The sequence below is a fragment of the Phodopus roborovskii genome, unplaced genomic scaffold (assembly GCF_943737965.1).
Source record: "Phodopus roborovskii unplaced genomic scaffold, PHOROB, whole genome shotgun sequence".
Taxonomy (NCBI): Eukaryota; Metazoa; Chordata; class Mammalia; order Rodentia; family Cricetidae; genus Phodopus; species Phodopus roborovskii.
Window position 1 is genome coordinate 22693309 of NW_026126416.1, and position 20609 is coordinate 22713917.

General features: G+C 47.6%; 1 protein-coding gene across 1 annotated transcript; it reads right to left on the reverse strand.

The window, feature by feature from the left end:
• Positions 1 to 5667: 5667 nt before the first annotated feature.
• On the reverse strand, positions 5668 to 9847 carry Ap5s1 (adaptor related protein complex 5 subunit sigma 1). The gene is made up of 2 exons (XM_051183351.1): positions 9643 to 9847; positions 5668 to 8423 (listed from the first exon to the last, which is right to left on the reverse strand). Exons 1-2 carry the CDS (start codon positions 9816 to 9818, stop codon positions 7997 to 7999), a joined length of 603 nt encoding a protein of 200 aa, XP_051039308.1. The 5' UTR covers positions 9819 to 9847; the 3' UTR covers positions 5668 to 7996.
• Positions 9848 to 20609: the final 10762 nt, after the last annotated feature.

Sequence of the window (20609 nt, forward strand, 5' to 3'; positions counted from 1 at the left end):
CCATTGCTGGGCTATCTCTTGGGAGCAGAGGAACTCAGGGAGAAGCAAGGGAAGAGAGTAGTGAGGGCGGTGTAGGAGGTGACCTTGCTGTGATAAGAGAGCGGAGCTTCTGTGAAGGGGAGTGAGCTATAATCTGGGGCAGCCTGGGAGTGAGCAGAGTGGGGCAGGGGGAGGGGGGTGAGAAGAACTAGAAGGTTGGTGTGTGGTGGGGGTTGATACTCATTTGGAACACGTATGTGTCACTAGAGACTGAGGGAGCCTGGAGGTTAGCTTTGAACTTTGGTATGTAATCACAGGTATATGCCAAGAAAACTGGCCCTTTCTGGCAGGCAGAAACCCATTTCACAGGTTCCCGAGGAAAACTGGTTGCGTGCGGGCTTTACTCTACCTGCCAAAAATCCTATCTATAGTCCAGCTTGAGCTGAGTCTAGACTATCATTTTTGGACCAGGTAAGGGCCTGCCCTTTTTTTGGAGTACTTGGGGTTTTCTCCTTTGGACAACCTGGGAGAGTTCTCTCCCTCCATCATGTGGGGGGTCCAAAAGATCAAACTCAAGTTATCAGGCTTGACAGCAAGCGCCTTTCCCCGCTGAGCCATCTGAGCCCCCCACCTTGAGTTTCTGATCTTCCTGCTTTCACCTTCCGCGTGCTGAGGTTAGCAGTGTGCTAACACCATCACACGCCCCTCACTCTACCATCCACTCGCTTCCCCACTTCGGTCACTGTTAAGGATTTGAATGTGAAATGGCCCCTCAGGCTTACATTTTAGCTCCTGGACCCCAGCCAATGAATGCTGTTGTTTTGGGAAGTTCTGGGAACTTTAGATGTGGAGCCTGGCTGGAGGAAGTTGACCACTGGAAGACGTGCTTCTGAAGGTTAAACCTGGTCCTTTCAAGCAAGGATGGAGATGAGAAATGGTTTGGTTCAAGAAAGAGGAGGCAAAGGATCACACCCAGCTTGTTATGAGGGTGCTAGGATGCAAACTCAGGCCCTCACTGTTTCATAGCAAGTGCTTGTAACCTCTGGGCCTTTTCTCATGCTCATATTCCTTCTGTTCTTACTGGAACATTTGGGCCCTCTCAGGTTTGGGTGGGTAGGAATAAAGCTGCTATGAACATCCACAAGGAAGTCTTTCTGTGGGATTATGTGCTTATTTCCCTTGAATAAACTGCCTGATAAAGCTATATTTAGCCTTATCAGCAGTTTCCAGAGTTCTCCAAAGAGGCTGCATCACAGCTTGCAACAGCAGTGTGGTGGGAACTTCAGTCTGGCTCTGGCCCACTTCCTCACCAGCACTTGACACGGTCCTGTTGGCGGCGGCGGCGGCACGGCTGCGTTGGGGAGTTGGCTGTTCAGCGTCCAGTCCCGAGGTTACACTTGAATGGACTTAGGCACACATCTCAGTGATATTCATGGGGAACCCAAGCACTTGAAAAGCTGAGACAGAGGAACCGCAGGCTTAAGGGTATCTGAACTACATAGTAGGGCCTTGTCTCAAAAATAATGATAACAAAATAAAGCAAAAACAAAACCTTGGGGGCTGGAGAGATGATGGCTCAGCGGTTAAGAGAGGATCTTCCAGAGGATCAAAGTTCAATTCCCAGCACCCATATGGCAGCTCACAACTGTCTGAAACTCCAGTCCCAGGGAATATGGCATCACATACACGCAGGCAAAAACCAATGTACATGAAATAAAAATAAATTTTTTTTTCAAAATTAATGGTAAAGAAACAAAACAGAAAAACCTCATCAAAACCTTGATTAAAAACGGAGATGGCTGCTACCACCACCATTCACATGGCTCTGAGAAGCCTCTTCAATACTGAAGAGGCAAGAATGCTGGAGGCTGGCTTTAGGCCCTACTGTCACTGAGTCCTGTTGTCAAGTGACAGCAGGAAGATGTCCTCTGTCCTCAAATTGCTCATGTGGCATCTAATTATTGACCCACCTCATATTTACAGCTCCAGCTGCCAAGAAATCTGCCAGGTGGTGTAGGTTTTTGCTTTCCAGCTCCCCCCCCAAAAAAAGGTGGACCAGCTGTATTAGTTGCCCCTTTTACTCCATTGACAGTTGTTTGTTTGGTCTTCACCCTGGCACCATAAAGAGGGTGTGGGATTAACACGGGAAAGAGGCCTCGAGGAATTCTGTGCACATCTATTGACTGGCATGCTGGAGGCAGGTGGGGGCTGCCTGCAGAAACCCTCCATCCAGTAGAGTGAACACAAGGGTTTTTTATATGTAGGTTTGTCTGTACTGATCCTATGAAATGTGGACAGGTCACCTTGTTTGAACCAGTAGTTTCTAGAACTGTCTGGTAAAGTACATAAGCAAGAATAATGTCTTTAAATTTATATAAAAAAGGAAAGCCAAACTACCATCGTGCTGTAATAGAGCTCACTAGCTAAGGTATGTTACATGTACTTATTATTAAAGTGCCTAGAGGGGCCGTGGTGGGGTATCCCTTTAATCCCTGCACTCGCAGGCAGAGGCAGTCGATCTCTGAGAATTCAAGGCTAGCTGGTCTACACAGTGAGTTCCAGATAGGCTCCAAAAAAGCTGCAGAGAAACCCTATCATGAAAAAAACAACAACAATAACAGAGAGAGAGAGAGAGAGAGAGAGAGAGAGAGAGAGAAAGGATGGAAGGGAGGGAGGAAGGGAGAGAGAGAGGGAGAGGGGGAGAGAGACAGAGAGAGAGAGAGAGAGAACTTCCATATTTGGGGCCTAGAGAGCTGGCTCAGTAGTTAAGAGCATCGTCTGCTCTTCCAGAGGACCCAGGTTAGATTCCCAGCACCCACATAGCTATTAACAACTGTAACTCCAGTTCCAGAGGATCTGACACCCTCACACAGTCATATATGCAGATTGATGTAAAACATCAATACACATAAAATAAATCTTTTAAAAAAGGAAACTTCCATTTGATTGGCTCTAACAGCAGTTCCTCATAAAGCTGCAAACATCAAGCAAGGGGAAAAAAAAAAAAAAAAAAGGAAATACCAATTAGTGATTTGTGGAAAGCATGATGCATTTCCGAACCCAACTTTGCAAAGCCTCCTGAATTTTGTTTTTTCTTGTATACCCTGGAAAGCCTGTGGGTTCCAGGTTGCATCCCTGACCCCATCCCACAGTGCTATGTAAAGTCTTGAGTCTCCTAAACTGTGGCGGCTCCTTGGCTTTCACAAAAGCCTTGCTCTTTTTGCAGAGAACAGGTAAAAACCTTTAGAATATTTTTTTTCTGTTCAGGTTTGTCTGAGGTTTCCTGATTAGATTCAGATGCAGTGTGTTGGTCTGTCTGTCTGTCTCCTCTTAAGTGTTCTACTGAGCCCCCCCCCCCACCTACCTCAGGTGTAGTTTTATTTGTTTATTTATTCACTTTTAAGAGTCTCACCATGTAGCTAAGGATGGCCTTGAACTCACGTTGTACCCCAGTTGGGCCTGAAGCATTCACTCTTCCTGCCTCAACCTCCCTACTGGGATTGCAGGCATGTACCACCAAGCCTGCTTCAGCTCTCCTGACACTTGAAACCTGCGGGCCAGCATAACCATGTCAGCTACTAAGGAGATTCACTTTGATTCCTTGGCCGGGCTGTGCCCAGGCATTCCCACCTGTAGGGATAGTGATCAGGAAAAGGTACTGTGAGTCTATTCCCCATTGTTTGGAGGCCTTTGCACAGACTCTATTTTTAATTATGTCTGACCATGAGGGTTGTATGGTTAGGATCTTTCCTTTCTTTCTATTTACTGACTTACTATTTGTGGACCCAGGAAACTGCCCCTCTGTGCATACTTCTTACTGTCAGCCTCTGCTTGAGCTTCTCTGAGGCTGAAGTTTGATCTAGCAGCCAGCACTCTGTTCTTACTGAGGGGCCATCCCAAGACCACATGATTGAGGACTGCCAAAGGCTTTTAACATCACTTTCAGTCCAGCAAGTGTTGATTCCCAAGAAATGCCCAATGCCACCTCTCTCCAGCCTCAGGTGATATCTTCGCTGCTACAAATGCTCGTGGCCCTTTAAGCTAGCAAGGCCCAGTGGAAACTGCTCTGACCTTGCCACTGTACATCAGGTGACTGTTCCTGAGAGGGCATAGTTCTGGCCAACTGCCTTCCCTCGGGACAGAAATCATGGGGGTATACTAAAGTCCAGTTCTAGCTCTAGCCTCAACTGGAACTCTCAGTGGAAGAATGAACTCCTGGGAACACAATCCTTGAGCATGTTGTTTCTGAATCCCAGGAAAGAGAAATCCCTGCATGGAGCTAGGTGTGTAGCTCAGTGGGAGAATGTCTGCTAAGCATAAAAAGAATCCTGGGTTCTGTAACTAGTACTGACAGGGAAAGGTTAGCACATGGTGAAATTTCAGAATTTCGAAGGATCCCCTAGAAACCACATGCCACAAAACATAGGATTTCTCTCAAATGCTCACATTCTAGAAATAGAAACTGTCACCAGGTTGTGTTGCTCTGCTTTCTGTTCTGCTTCTTACTCTCTACTACATTAATTTGAAAGAGACATGCAATGCATAGTATAGACCGATGGTTACAGTAAACAGAATTTAATAAGATGGAGCACTCTCAAAGCAGACTGGGCAATGACCAGAGGGCCCACTGTGTGCATTGACATTACAAGACAGACTTTATACTGGTTCTTAAGTGTCTGGGGCACAAGGAAGGAGGTCCATCCTCGATGTCTAACCAAGCTTGTGGATATTTATTAGCTGCATAAAAGAAGCAATACTGTGCATGTATTTAATTTTTCTTTATCATTTTGAGAACAGGACTTGCTATGGTCTCATGCTACTTGGCAACACACCCCAACACGCACAGTTTTCTGAAGACTGTGGATTGATTTCAAGGACTGACCTTCCACCTGAGCCCTCAAAACACAATTTTTTAATTAAGATATTATTTGTGTGTGATGAGTGTGTGTGCCACAAAACACTCTGAAGTTTAGAGGACAATCTTGGGTGTCCATCCTTGCCTTTTACCTTGTGTGAAAAAGTTTCCACCATGTATACTATGTGAGCTGGCCCACACACTGTTCTGTCTCTGCCTCCCTTTTGACCATAGAAGCATTAGAATTACAGGTGTGAGCTATTGACCCTGGCTTTACATGGTCCTGGGATTCAAACTCAGGTATTCAGGCTTGCACTGCAAGTGTTTTGACCCAGTGACCCTCTCCCTAGCCATAAACTTTATAAAAAGAAAGTGACAATCTGAGAATTATTGGGAGGCAAAGGCCCCAAGTAGAGCCCAGGAATAATTAAAAGCCCTTGGAAGAACGGTTGGGAACTTTGGGGAGTCAACGTGCAGGCTTGTCTCTCAGATGCACTTCTTAGGCTCTTGGTCATATGCCAGTGTGATACTGGCATACGGCAGACTTTCAGAGGTAGTTAAGGTAATCCAAATATCTGAATTCAGAACTCATTGCTGCTAGACACTTACAGAAGCCAATGACGAGACCACAACTGAATCTTGGGGCTGGAAAGATGGCTCAGCAGTAAAGAGCACTTTCTGCTCTTGCAGAGGACCTGAGTTTGGTTCCCAGTGCCCACATGGCAGCTTCCAACCATCTGTAACTCCAGTTCCAGGGTTCAGGTGCCCTCTTCTAACCTTTGGGGAATTGCACACATATACATGGTACACACATACACACACACACACACATATACACACGAAATATTTATACACATAAAATAAAAAAACTTAAGAAAGGAGTGAATCTTTAAACTGCACTCTGTTCAGAGAGGCTCAGTCTGAGAAAACAGAGGACTATCATTCTCCAAGTCTGGCTTCCTTTCTTTAGCAGGCTGATTATAAGCCTAGTCTAATTTCACTCAGTTGTTGGGCTTGAGTCTGAGTTCTGCTTTCCCCTCATTCTCTGTATGTGGGATACAGGATGTTCACTTACACCAAGGCTACAAAATTGTTCATTTATCCTGAGATATCAAGATTGAAGGCTAACTCAGAAAAAAAAAAAAAAAAACAATAGATGGATACATTTGCATTTTCCTTCCAAAGATATACAAATGTGCTCTCACAATTTAGAATATGTTATAAAGCACTCCTACCTGTCATCTATGTAGAGCTTACTGTGAGGTCATGATTGGTTCCTGTCTGTTCCTAGCTTCCTGTGTGGCCAACTCCTTTCTTGATGTTCCCGGCCTCTCTCTGCCCATGTTCCTACCACTGAATTGCCATCCACCATGAGGATATCTCTAGAGCCAAGCTAACACCAGTGCCATACTTTAACTTCAAGACTGGGATTAAATAAACCTCTTTTCTTTAAAAATGAACCCAGCCTCAGATATTTCGTTACAGTGTTTGATTACTGACAAATACAAGGTTAATGAGGTTGTTTCTCTCTCTCTCTTCCTCCTATATATCTCCCTAAATGCTCATAACAGTCAGCTATGACCAAATGCAAGTACTTGATTTTTTTTTTTCTTTTTTTTCTTTCTTTTTTTTTTCTGGTGAGTGAGCATCAGTGGAAACAGCATATTACATGCTTAGAGAACAAAGCAGAAAGGAGAGTAACATTCTGAGAGGCCAGTGAAACCGATAACAGGATAGACTCAGATGTTTTGGAGACACAAATGTTCCATGAGATCTTGAAATGCTGAGGTGGTACTGGGTACTGGGCATCCCACTGCAGAGAAGAGGGGCGGAAGAAATCACATTTGAATACCATGAGATCCAACCTCCTGGGATGGATGATTTGGAACTACTCAGATGGCAGAGATGTGGGACACGGTTGAGCCTCACTTTGCAGACTACGGTTCCCTTCTTGGTTAAGCTACACTGTGCCGTCTCTGTACACAAGAGATCCATCTTCCAAAAGTAACTTCTCTTTCCTGGAGCTTTTGGTATCTGCCACGCTTAGCATAGGGGAAGATGAGCAACAGGAGACCCACGTGCTGTGCAGTTGGATTATCTAAATGGAACAATGAATCACAATAGCCACTTAATGACCTAGTTGGGAAAATATTTCTGAAATAAAAGGGCTCCATTTTACTTGGGAAAAAACACATCATGTACTGGTGAGATGGCTCAGCTGATTAAAGTGCCTGCCAGGAAGCCTGATGGCCTGAGCTTGATCCTCGGGTCCCACAGCAGAAGGACAGAACTGCCCTCAGGAAATGTCTCAGTCTCTGCTTCTCAGGTATCCACACTAACCAACCACCTGTGACAAATACTCCAGCAAAAAAGGAAGTTCCACCATCCAAGAGAAGTACAAACAAACATCTGGAGAGGATGGAGGACTCAAAAGGAAGCTCGGAGGAGGGTGCTTGAGCAGGTAGTGGGGGTCACTCAGGCAGATGCTCACTCACAGGAGGTCACTGCATCCATGAGGTGCACAAAAAGGGGACAAAGTGAGACAGCCATTATTTTTAATTCAAAGTAAGACATCACCTGGGCCAGACGACTGGCATTCGCCAGCCAGCAGATGAGAAAAGCTGTTGTGTTCTCAGCTTGCCTGGTAGATACAGAAGCTGCAGAATCCCCATGCTGATGGAGCTGGATGCAGAATAGGCCTTGCTGACAAAATCCTTGATGATGTGCAAAGGCAAGGGCCAGGGCTTGCCAGTATACCGGCCCAGTTCCTCCACCTTGAAGGGAGTCCCAAAGACTCCTTTTGTGCTGGGGTTATAGAGAAGGTAAGCTAAAGTCTTGGCAGGCAGTACACTGCTCCAGCACAGGCAGCTGGTAGGGTTGGGAGGAAGTGGAGTCAAGGACTAGTGTGGTGAACACTGCAGAGTCTAGAAGGTCACATGGCAGCTCTAGGTTCAGGATGTTCTGCAATTTCACTGACCTAGGAATAGGCACAGACAGCCTCCTCTGCCTTCTACCCAGGCCTCTTCCTCCCAGCTTGTCCAATCCATCTGTCCAGAGTGTGACCACACATCACACTAGGGCAAGCCTAGGTAAGAGGTACTTCTCCTTGAAGTACGTAGTCTTTACTCTCCCTCTTTGTCCTCATTCTGGGGGGGGGGGGAGTCAGCGGGACCAAGCAGCACTGAATTCCTTCTCCAGATCCTGGACAAACTGGTCATTGAGGAAAAGCAGCTGTCCATGTGGCAGGAAGCGGGAGACGATTCCTTCAATGCGGTCAGCCCGCAACAAGAAGTTGTTGCCTGGTGCCAGTAGCCGGAGGTGATCAAGGAGAAGGCGGACCAACAGCCGGAGTGTACTCTCAGCCAGGAGCAAGTTCTCATGGGTGTCCAGTACCAGGGCAAAGCCTAGGGAGAGCACACCCAGCCACACCACTGTCTGTGGCTCCTGGAAAGGGTCCCCAGCTCCCAGGTAAAAGGCTCCATGAGGGGCCTCATGCAGGGACACAGGCTCATCTGAGAACTGAGGCTGCAGGTCTGTGGAGGGACATCCAGATGCTTGCTGCTGCAGCCTGCATAGTGACTCCACCTGTCTGGAATAGGAGTCAGGTCAGTCTGGCAGCTGAGAGGCCTGGCAAGACCACCACGGCACTACCCCCCACCTCCCACATACATACATAGATACTTCTGTCAACTTCACAACTTCCACTGTAGCTGGGAGCTGCCAATATCTCATATCTTGGGTAAAGAAACTTAGGCTTAGAAAGCTTAAGAGGTCTTCCTTGGGACACAAAGCCAGAGAAATGTGATGATACAGAAATCCAGCCTCCAGCCTGCAAGCTCTGAACCACTTTACTCTAAAAAGCCAAGAGAAGACAGGATCTGAACACAGCTCCTCAGGCTGGGAAAAGGACTAGGGGGTGAGGTCTTGTATGACCTGCCTCGAAGAAGCCTCCTCAACAGAGAGGCAAATCAGTAATGAGAAGAATGGAGCCATCTAATGGGGTCATCTGACCTCTCAACTATTCATTCACCCTTCTCCAAGTCATAAACACCTCCCATGTAACTGTCAAAGCTGCCCCGGCACCCCAAGGCTTCCTGAATCTTCTTCTAGCCAGGCTTTAAAGCCATTTGTTTAGCCAGGTATGGTGATGCAAGCCTATAATCCCAGCACTGGGAGGCGGAAGCAGGTTTATGGCCATCCTGGAATACACAAGAGAAGTGGAGGCCAGCCTGAACAAAACTCTAACAGGGCAACTGTTTAGTTCTTGGTCTGTGCTGCAAGAGGGGAACCAGGTCAAGAATAAGGAGGTGGCAGGAGCTGCACACTTCATGTAGGTCTGGGATGGAAAGGTCCCTGTCTAATCACTTCCCTAACAGTGTTTCCTAAAACTGCTCTGAGTCTCTGGCATTCAGCGGCCCTGAGTAGAGTCCTAACATACCATGTTCTCTCTCTTATGAAGATCTCCACTGTAAAGCATGTTTCTCCTGTACGTGTCTGCCTGGCTATACTTAAATCTCCATTTCTAGCCACTTTTTAGTTGCATAACCTTGGGCAGGTTAAGTTCCTTAAACACTCTGTATTTTAGCTTATTCTTCTGTAAAGTGGCAGTAGTAACCATAACCACCTCAGAAGACTGCGAGGATTAAATAACATACATAAAATTCCCAGACCCATCATAAGGATAATCGCATTTTTCCTTTGACTCTTTTTCACAGTAGTACTTATAAACAGTGGTAGAAGATGGGGGAAATATTCCGATTCTTAATCAGCTGTGTCTAATGAAGCTTGGGGCTGGGCTGTGACATTACCTGGCCACGGCCAAAATCTGTTCCTTGCGGAAGAGCCTGTCCCTTTCTGCACCTTGTGGCCGTGGATCATCCAGTGACTTCTCAGCACCAAAGACACAGGAGTACAGCACTCGGCAAAGGCCTGTATCTTCCAAATTCGGGGCCCTCAAGGTGTGGATGAGGAAAGCATGGACCATGGCTCCAGGTGGGTGGATGCTCCAGAGACCTAGGAGGTAAAAGTGAAACCACTACTAAGGAGGTACCCTCAGAAGGGTGTGGCCTGCAAGTGTATCCAGAAAGTGTTGTGGTTGGACAATGATCACTTATCTACTTAGATATGCCTAATCTTTGAATAATGTAGTGTCCTGTTTGCATCACAGAACAAGACCCATGGTTGGAGATAGCTCATACAATAGTAAACCTACCTTTGCAAAACTATCTGGAAATCTCCAAAAGCATCACGGTCATAAGAGTGCAGGAAAAACTGATGGACTGAAGGAAATCAGAGACCACGGCTGAATGTAATGCCTGCTCCTGGAACAAAAATAACCCAGACTCCATACTGTGCACCACGAAGACAACTTTAAGTATGGTGTATGAGTTAGAAGTCTGTCTTGATCAATGCCACTTGGTTTTGAATGTAGGAACGTGCCTTTGTTTTAGAAAACACACAAGAAAATACCTCTAAATGCCATATCTGCATACAGAGCGAGTGCGACAAACCTTATCCAAAGGGATCTATCCAGTTAACCAAAACTATTTCAAAAATAAGACATGGTGGCACATACCTGAAATCCCAGCACTCTGGAGGTGGAGGCAAAAGGATCAGGAATTCAAGTCAGTCACAGATGAATGGGGAGTCCCTGGCTGCTGTGGACAACGTGGGACAGTGGCGACCCCCGGGATGGCAAGGCTGAGGGTACTCAGTGGTTCTCCCCGGTTAAGGATAACTAGGTCAAGAATTCAAAGTTACTCAACAGGTAAGTTCGTAAACCCGCTCCAGGAAGAAAAGCCAGCAAGGCGCGTCATCATTCCCGGCCACCATGCTCCCCCTCCCCCTGACCGCCCCACTTACGTCACTGCCTCACGCGGGCAGCGGCGCGCTGGACTCTGGGGGTTGTAGTGCGAGCGCAGCCCTGGCCAGGCCTGTAGTCCGAGCGTGGCGCCCTGCTTCGCAAGGGCGTGCAGGCTTCTGACCAGCCGACCCCGCGACTGCGAGAGTGCCCTGGAGGGTTCGGGGCGCCGGCGAGCTTCCCTGGAGGCGCTAAAAAGCCCTTGACTAGCAGCGGTCTGGGCACCGCGAGGGTGGCCGCCAGGGGGCGCTGAGGCCTCCGCGACATGAGCGGAACTTTCCACTGGGGCCTCAGCAAGGCTATCCCCAAGCTATGCTGTGTGCCCTGGTAAGGACCGGATCGCAGGAGCAGAGACCTGCCTGCTGAAACTCACATCAGAATGTGATGCCTTTAGAAGGCGATACGAATATGTAGGCAATTGTGAAGATTCTTTATGGTTGGTTCTGTCAGGTGGGTTAAGGCTGGTCCTGGATTTGACATAGGATTCCAGTTCCAGTCCCAACTTTGTTGTAGGTCTGCCAACTTTGTAAGGCCCCGGTGAAACGCCATAAAATGACAGCTGGGGCAAGTGTTTAAGGCTATTTAACCCCTTTCTAGCCGCTGCTTAACTCCTCACAGGAGGCCCATCAAAACTTAAGAGACCTAAAACTAAAGTTTGGAACGGGTGGTGCCAGGCACCAGCCTTAAGGTGGAGATTCAGCCTGGAAACTCAGCCCAAGAGATGTTTGGGGCAAAGATGCACGCACATTCTTTTACCTCTTGCAAGGCATGTAAATTCCTTAGGCTTCCTTAAGTATGTCCCAGTGTTCTGTACCTCAACATCTCCACCAGGGCTGTCTCCTCAGATTAGAATTCTTTCCCCTTATTAAATGACTTGTGTCTCTCGTGGGGTACACATATCTTCGATATGGCCAGGACTGTAGGTACTTAATGAATACTGTCTGGTGACAAATATTGGAAGAGGAGAGTGGCCCAGGCAGGGGTTTTGAAGAAAGATCTCCACGAAGAGAAGGAATGCATTCTGGATCCTTTAGGCCTTAAGAATGGGCAGCTTGCTTGCAAGGGGAATAGGTAGTGCACAGGCTGGGGGGAGGGTCGTGATGTCAGGTGAAGATGAAAAGGGTGGGCCAGGAGGCATTGTGGGCCCTCAATCAGAGAGCTAGAGAATGCCATTCTTGGCAATAGTTCCTGGTCCCCAGTCCCTATCACTCTGGGCCAGGCCTCATGCTGCCAGCAGATTGTAGCAAAGACCTGGCAGAGGTCTGTGACTGCTGGGGGCGTTGGGAACATGATATCCTGGCCTCTGTTCACCACTCAGGCAGTCCATGTCAAGACCAAAACCACTGGAGAATTGACCTTGTGTAGAGAAGGATGCACTGAGCATTTACCCTGGAAGATAGTGGAGGATGCAGCAGATGAATGTGGCACCACAGAAGGCCTCCCTGGTGAGCACTGGGAGCAGGCTGCAGTGGAGGGCTCATCTGATGGTTTTGCTCAAGGGCTGTTGTGGGAGTGCCCTGGGAGATCCCTTCCCTGTGGCCACTGGCCTCTTCCGGTTTCAACCTGTGCTTCAGAGTCTGTGGGCCCTGGAAACATCCGCCCATGCCCACTCTGGCATGACCCAGAGTAGCCAGTTCAGTAGTGTTCACTTCATGTTAGCCATGCTCTTTACCTTCTAGAAAATCCACTGAAATAATCACCTACTTTGAATTTTTCGTTGTTGTTTCTCTGTTTGTGTATTCCTGGCTGGCCTCAAACTCAGAGGTCTGCATGCCTCTGCCCCCCAAGTGCTGGGATTAAAGGCATGAGCCATCACTGCCCAGCTTGACTTCTGGTTTTAAAATGAACTAAGAGCCAGAAGGTGCATACCTTCAATCCCAGCACTGGAGAGGCAGAGGCAACAAGCTAAGGATACATAGTGAGATCTTTCTCAAAAAGAAATAAATAAGCTAAGGATGTAATAGAATCCTTTCCCTGCACTAGAAAAATACAAGACTTGGAGTTAAGCACCGTTCAGATGTATAATATAAAAAGGAAGTTGTGGGTAATCTCTCCTTTGGCAGATGAGTAGTCACACAACACAGTGCTGAATGGAAAGTATTTGGAGCATGAGCTCTGCTTCCCACAGCAGCCAGCATGGAGGGAAGAAACAAGGGGAGAACCTGAACAAGATGGTGAAGGATGGACATGCCCTGAAAGAGAACAGAGAGCCTAATATGGTGTCACCGCAAGGATGCTTTCCCTGGGGAGACACAAACAAACCTGACCTGTACAAAGCATGATGACCAAACAGATTCCACCAGAGCCCAACTTGGGGAAAGCATGAGTTCCACCACCCTGTTTATTATTACAACACAGGGGAGCAGCTGGCTAGTCTCAGTAGGCAGTCTCTGTAGGTAAACAGTCTCAGGCTGTACCATCCAGGAAGAGGAGGACACCAGAGTTGCTGGTCTTTGCACACACGGATCAATCAATCATTCATAAACACACACTGACTCCTTGGGAAAGATTTGCCATCCCTCTTATGCCTGGCCCACATGTGCTTTGCAAATTTTCTGTGAGTCAATTGGAGTCCTTAACAGGCTATGCCCTTGTCAAAATACACACTCAGGGCTTCGCTCACTCAGTGCTTCCTTGGCTCCCTGTGGGAATGCCAACAATCAACAAGCCTGATCTTGGGAGTCTCTTGCAAAGACTCATGGCTGTTTTGAAGATGATGGCTGTTCTACTTGGAGGAGAGCATTCTACAACAGGTTCGAATACCTGGAATCACAGCACTTGGGAGGTGCAAGAAGATCATGAGATCAAGGCCAGCCTCGGCTACATAATGAATTTGAGGCCAACCTGAGCTACTCAAGACACTGTATAGAACTAGAGGTCAAGAAGAGGAGGAAAGCATGCTATCTCTTTATCCACGAGCTGAGGACAGTCTTCTGGGTACTTCTAGCAGGTTCTGTGCAGATGAGTGCAGTAGTCACAGCAGGTGGGAGTTAGAAAAGAGGAGCAACAAGCCTTGCAGGGTGGTAGTGATGCACACCTTTAATCCAGCACTCAGGAAGCAGAGGCAGGCAGATCTCTGAGTTCAAGGCCAGCCAGAGCTGTTACACAGAGAAACCCTGTCTCAAACAAAGAGAGAGAGAGAGAAGAAAAAAGGGAGGAAGGAAGAAAGAAAAGAAAGAGGAGCAACCCATTCTCAAAGGGGAAGGATCCAAGCATTGACCCCACAGGAGCAATCTGTGTAGACTGCATGGAGGAGGTAATATTTTTGGACTAAATTGTATAAATTGTAGCAATTGCAAATGGTGGGAAGAATCCCAAGGTTCAGACTCTCATAACCTTCCCATGTTATCCCAAGGACCGGAGTTCCATGGAAAAATGTCTCCCTAGCACTGGGGCACTGAAGGCACCACCTGATGTAGGGTTCAAACAAACTGTAATTTTGCATGGATGTGGTGCAGACAGGCATGCAGGTGAAACACTCATGCACATAAGGATGAGTAACTGTGAAGCTGTAGTTTTGTTCAGGTAATAGGACTTATGGTATCATTATCTGACCTTTGCAGCCCTGGTTATCTGTGGCCCCTGAGGCTGAAAGACCTAGCTGCAGATAGTGGAAGGCAGCCTGGGGCCTGGAAGTGCTGCAGTCAGGCCGGTCACATACGGGTGCCTGCCCATGGGGCCCAAAGTACCCCTAGCATGGGAAGTGGGCATCTGGGAGGGACTCAGTGACCCAGAGGCAGGTGGGGACACCATTTATTAACCCCAGGAAAACAGGTACAGATGGCAGCTAAGAGACTAAGGGTGGGATGGGGTGTGAAGGGGAGGGACATACCAGACACACGGGTTATAGTGTGGAATTCCATGTGTGTGTAACAGGCAAGGTGAAAAGGAAAGAATGTAGTAAGTTACTGTCACAAAAACAGAGGAGCTTGAAGGGAACAGATGACTGGATCCGTGACCCAGCCTATCAGCCCCGATGGAGCAGAGAGCCACACCCCATGCTTTTTCTTCCCTCTTAGATACAGAGGACTCTGTTACTCCATACACCCCCACCTTGCTCTTAACAGTGGTCCTCCAAGTTAATGGTTGCCTGCTGCCCTTGCACGTTTCCAGCACTGCCCCCATTCTCTGGTAGCGGTGGCTCGGGGGTCCTGTTTGGACTTCCTTGGTGCCCACTGCTAGGATGTCTCGTGAAGCAGCTACTGCTGACTTGGTGGGGAAAGTGGATCCCATCTTCAGGTGCTCAGGCTGCATCTAGAATTGCCTCCAGGCTTGTAAAGCTGTGCTGCTTCTGCCAGACATCTGTCCCATCTCCAGGTTCAGGCTACACACCTGCCAGGGGTGACAGTCCAGTTTGGTTTTGAGGGCTAGAAACCTAGAGACCTCAGGCTATCACTGCCTGCATCTGGATGCAGGAAGGGTTGTTTAGTGAAATCTGCCAGCCTCAGGCAGGGGATTTTTCTTTACTGGCTTCCTGATAAGGGCTAGCAGAAACTAAGAGATAGGTGGATTGTGCTTTTTGGGGGGGGATGAGGGGTGAGTTGGTGTGGGCTGAATTTGAGCTGATTACACTTGTTCTAATAAAAGAAGGCACAACTCTGGCCCTGTCTGTGCATTGTTGGGCTCCACCTCCCTGTGCATGTCCTTATGCAGGGAGTTCCCCTGGGCCACTGAGGCTGCTTTTTCCCATACTCCTTCTCCCCCAAAACCCTGCTCTTATGTGCTTCCCAGACTGGAACAGAATGGCCACCACTTGCACACCAAAGCTGAGCTTTTCCCTGGTACCATCAACCAGGGGCTTGTTCAGGTGAACAAAGGGGAGGAAACTCGTAGGCTGGCCCCATTAGTTAAATGTTTTAGACTCACTTTTTACTCCTCTGATCTTGTCTTCATTCCCACACTGTTCCTAAGCAGCAACAGCCTGAGGAGACTCTAGATGGTGCTTGTGCAGGCACCTGCTGTGTGCATCTCACCTACTCACAGAGCCAATGCTTAGTCCTGAAAGGGCTTTTTTATTTTTATTCTATGGATATGGGTGTTTTACCCGGTTGGTGGACTTGGTGCCCCAGAGGCTAGAAGAGGGTGTCCCATCACCTGGGGCTGGAAGTATGGAAGATTGTGAGCCACCATGTGGATTTTGGGAATCTAACCCAGGTCTTCTGAAAGAACAGTCAGTGCTTTTAACAACTGAGCCATCTCTCTATCCCGAGGGACTTTCTTAGCCCCATTTTACAGATGAGGGACTAGAGGCTCAATGAAATGAATGAATTATCCTGATGGGATATGTGTCACTGGTCATATGTGTCAGTAGACTTCGGCTTGACTCTCTACACTCCTTGGGTCTCTCCTCCCTCATTCCCTAGCAGCTACCCTGTGAGCTGGCTAGCCCCCTCTCCTTAGATCTGTGGAAGGCCCAACACCTTCACTAGGCTGGCTACCACTGTCTACCCAGCATGGGAACTGCCTCCTTGTCCAGGATTGGATTTTTTCAACAACCCTCCCAACCCTACATCTGGAGCTTTCCCTAAGCCCTCCCTTCAGGGAAGTGGTCATGGCTCAGCCCCAGGCTGACAAAGATGTGTATGATTTGTCCTTTCAAACAGTCTTGCTTCCTGTAGGGCTGCGAGCCAGGAGGTTCCACGAGGCAGTCTAAGTTCAGCCACGTGAGCTCCCTTCCCCTCTTACTGTGCAGACCTGCTGAATCCAGGCCTAGCAGCTTCAGCCACCCTCCTACCCCCCCCCACCCCTGGGTTTGCACGGCAGTGTGGGCTGAGGGTGGGGCTCCTTGGCATCTGCACAAATGTGTGTGGAGAGGGTAGGCATGCTTCTTACTCCACACAGGTACCGTAGCTACTGGTCTTTTGATTGCGCAGCATCTCATACCATATGAGGTTCCCTTGCAGAGTCCGTGTTGGGTCCTGTCCTGTGTCTTTCCTCTCCCCACCCCCACCCAAGCCAGCAGTAACTTCTCAGCCGCCTTCTCATTGTTTCCAGATTCCATGTGCCTTTGGACTTCCCTGACCAAACCTCTCTCAGAATCAACAGGTTTGATTTTTGGTTGGTTGATTTTGTGGGGATGGGACTGAACTTTTTTTTTTAATCTGTTCTCTTTTTTGAGACAGGGTCTGCCTTGCTGTGTAGCTATGGATTTGCCTGAAACTCACTATTGTGGAACAGACTGGCCTCAACTTGTACCTATCCTCCTGCTTCATTTGCCAAGTATTGGGATTATAGGTGTGGCACCAGACAGAGTTTACCAACAGCTTCACTGACTATCAAAAGTGGGTGTCCATGGGTTCAATTCCAGGGATGAAGCACCATTTATTTGTTTGTTTGTTTGTTTTTGTGACAGGGTTTCTCTGTAGCTTTGGAGCCTGTCCTGGAACTTGCTCTTAGACCAGGCTGGCCTGGAACTTACAAAGATCCACCTGTCTGCTGGGATCAAAGTGGGGTGAAGCACTCTTAAGAAATATTTTCTGGATATATGTGGGCTATTGTTCACAGAATAGTTCAACCTAGAGTTAACAAACAACTAATCCAAAAGAGTTTTAGATGTTCTGCAGACCTTGTGTGGGGGCAAGTGGAACTTAAATTAATTAACATTACCTCACCTCTCATTGTGGAACAATAGAAACTAGGCTGGTCTGAGGTCCTTAAACACCTGTCTAGGCCACACGGCAGTCTGTGGGTTCAATTCTGACAGCTACCTGCCCCCTTTGCCACATAGGAATAACAACAATTAAATTATAATTTGTCCAAACCTTTTTTATTTTTTATTTATATTTATTTATTTATTTATTTATTTATTTTGCTTTTGAGACAGGGTTTATCTGTGTAGCTTTGATTGTCCTGGAACTCACTCTGTAGACCAGGCTGGCCTTGACCTCAGAGATCTGCCTGCCTCTGCCTCCTGAGTGCCAGGATTAAAGGTTGTGCATCACTACTGCACCTTACATTTTGAAATAGTCCAGTGAAAACCTCTTCTGGACCAGAAGTTCATTGATTTTATTTGGCTGCCTCTGGTGATTGACCTCAGTTATTAGCTTAGTGAGATTTAGAGTCACTTAGAAGAAGCACAGCATCTTATACACTATTTGCAGGGGTGGAGGTGGTGGTAGGAATGGCCAAGGTCAGCAGAGAGCTAAACCAGTCAATGTTGACAAAGGGAACAAGGGATGCTTCAGGCACAGCTGCCTTAGGACTGATAACAACAGCCCAGGAGGAAGCGTCAGGTCCTCTGAAACTGCAACCTTGATTCCTAACAAGGCACTGACTCCACCCCTGCACCAGCCTTGCCAAGTCCACTTCCGAACAAGGACACGAAAGTCAAGTTCCCTTTGTCCTTACCCTTCAGTAGTCAGAGGCAGGCAGATCTCTGTGAGCTTGAGGTCAGCCTGGCCTACAGAGAGGGTTCCAGGACAACTACAGAGATTTTTTTTTTTTTTTTTTTTTTTTTGGTTTTTCGAGACAGAGTTTCTCTGTATTGTTTTGGAGCCTGTCCTGAAACTCACTCTGTAGACCAGGCTGGCCTCGAACTCACAAAGATCCACTTGCCTCTGTCTCCTGAGTGCTGGGACTAAAGGTGTGCACCACCACCACCCAGCTGGATAAATGCTGTCTTGAAAACCAAGGGCTGGAGAGAGAGCTCAGAGACTAAGAGCACTGGCTGCTCTTCCAGACATCCTAAATTCAATTCCCAGGAACCACATGGTGCCTTACAGCCATCTATAATGAGATCTGGTGGCACCTCTGGTGTCCAAACACGAAGGCAGAACACTGTATACATAATAAATAAGTAAAGATGTATTTAAAAAAAAAGAAAAAGAATACCAAATCAATTAAGCAAAAGAACAAAAACCACACAGTCATTGAGCTAGGTGTGGTATAAACACCCTTAATCCCAATGTTCAGGAGGTTCTCTGGGAGTCAGAGACCAGTCTGACGTACATAATGAGTACTAAGTCAGTCAGGACTGCACAGTGAGACCCTGTCAAAAACCAAGACAACAATAAAACAAAATAATTTAGTCACCAAGTAAACAGTTCACAGAGTCCATGAAGCACATGAAGGTTCTCCCTGTTGCCTTCTAGATCCTAGGCCCTGCCTCAGCCAGGCCACTACAGACAGCATTTATCAGCAGCACAGTGATGGCTGCACCCAGGCTTCTCACAAGCTGGAACTCCAGACTGCCCTGAAGCCAGCAAAACCACCAGGGTTAGTGGCTGGCATTCCAGGACTTTAAACACCTCATCTCCTGGGGAGGAGAAGCTAAGTACCTCTGCTCCTACCTCAGCTTTCCAAGGCAGGGTGTATCCTGAGCTAAGGCAGAAGCCAAATGGCAACCCTATGATTGCTTAGGACCCCTGTCTTCCTTGGGATGGATGACAAGACTTCTCTTGGGCAGGATATCTATCTCCAGTCTTTATCAGTGCCCTCTGCATCCCCCATCTTGGACAAAAAGAGCTGAATGTCCCCTGCTGAAGGCTGAGTAACATACTAAGTGCCCCATGATTGCTGCTGTGACTACAGTCCATCTGATCAGGGTGTTGTGTAAGTTTCCTCTGAGATCGAAGCATTCCATCCTGCAGGGAAGCTTCATAAGCAGGAAGGCAAGCAAGTCAAAGCAGCTTCAGGAAGTCCCCGACACTGAGCAGATTCACTAGGCCCCTCCCTGCCAGAGTTAAAATATAAAAGCTGAGTCTTTCTCAGAGAAAGTGACGCTAAGTTCAAAGAAGACTCTCAGGCAAGAAGAGCTGCCTGGAAGAAACTAAAAAGGGCACTCTCCAACCTGTTGAACTGCATGCATTTGTGCAGAGCGCTCCAGGTTTCATAGCTTTATGAACCGTCACTCATGCTTTCTCTAATGGGCCTTGGTAATGCAATTGTCTGAGTCATTTCTGCTCCTGTAAGTAACCCCAATAAAACTAACTCAATTGTTTCACCAAGTTGAACTTTGTTTGTTCATTGTTTTTTGTTTGTTTGTTTGTTTTTTTGTGAATAGATGAGTGTTCTGGATAATTTTATTTCAATTTGACACGAACTAGAGGCATCTGAAAGGAAGGAACCTCAGTTAAAAAAATGCCTCCCTAAGATCCAGCTGTAAGGTGTTTTTTTAACCAGTGATTGATGGGGGAAGGCCTAGCCCATTGTGGGTGGTGCCACCCCTGGGCTGGTGGTCCTGGGTTCTATGAGAAGGCAGGCTGAGCAAGCCAAGAGGAGTAAGCCAGTAAGCAGTACACCTCCATGGCCTCCACATCTGTGTCTGTCTCCAGGTTCCTACTCTCTGAGTTCCTGTCCTGACAGTGAACAGTGCTGTAGAAGTATAAATCAAATAAATGCCCTCCTCCCCCAGGTTGCTTTGATCATGTTTCAGTGCAATAGAAACACTAAGTAGGACAATAAGTGTGTTTCATCTCCTCAGGAAAAGTCTTGACACACAACATAGGGACATCACCAGGTTGCACAAAGCCTGGGCATTGTAGGTTCCCGCCTGTCCAGGGACAATATGGACAGATGATAGCTGAAGCAAGGCAGCCTGGCCCTAACTGCCACTCTGACTTCTCTCAGATTAAGGTGAGGGTAAATGATGTGTCTTGGGTAGGATGGAACAGCTGTTTCTTGCCTGCTGTATCCTCAGGGCAAGTGAATGCCCTCTGAGCATCCAGTTACTTTCCTATGGCACCAGACCACCTGGGCTCAGAGTGGACAAGAGCTTCCGGTCCCTTACCTACTTTCTTGTAAGTATGTAGCTGTCTGTTTAGTGGGGACTCTTTCATGACCTTCCCTCCATCCACAAAGTCTAGCATTGTCAAAGTCTAGACTGTCAAAGCCACAACCCAGCACAGCCCATTTTCTGTGCCCTTCAGGGCACTCTGGACCAAGGGTAACTGCAAAGTGGGGAAGATAATCATTGCT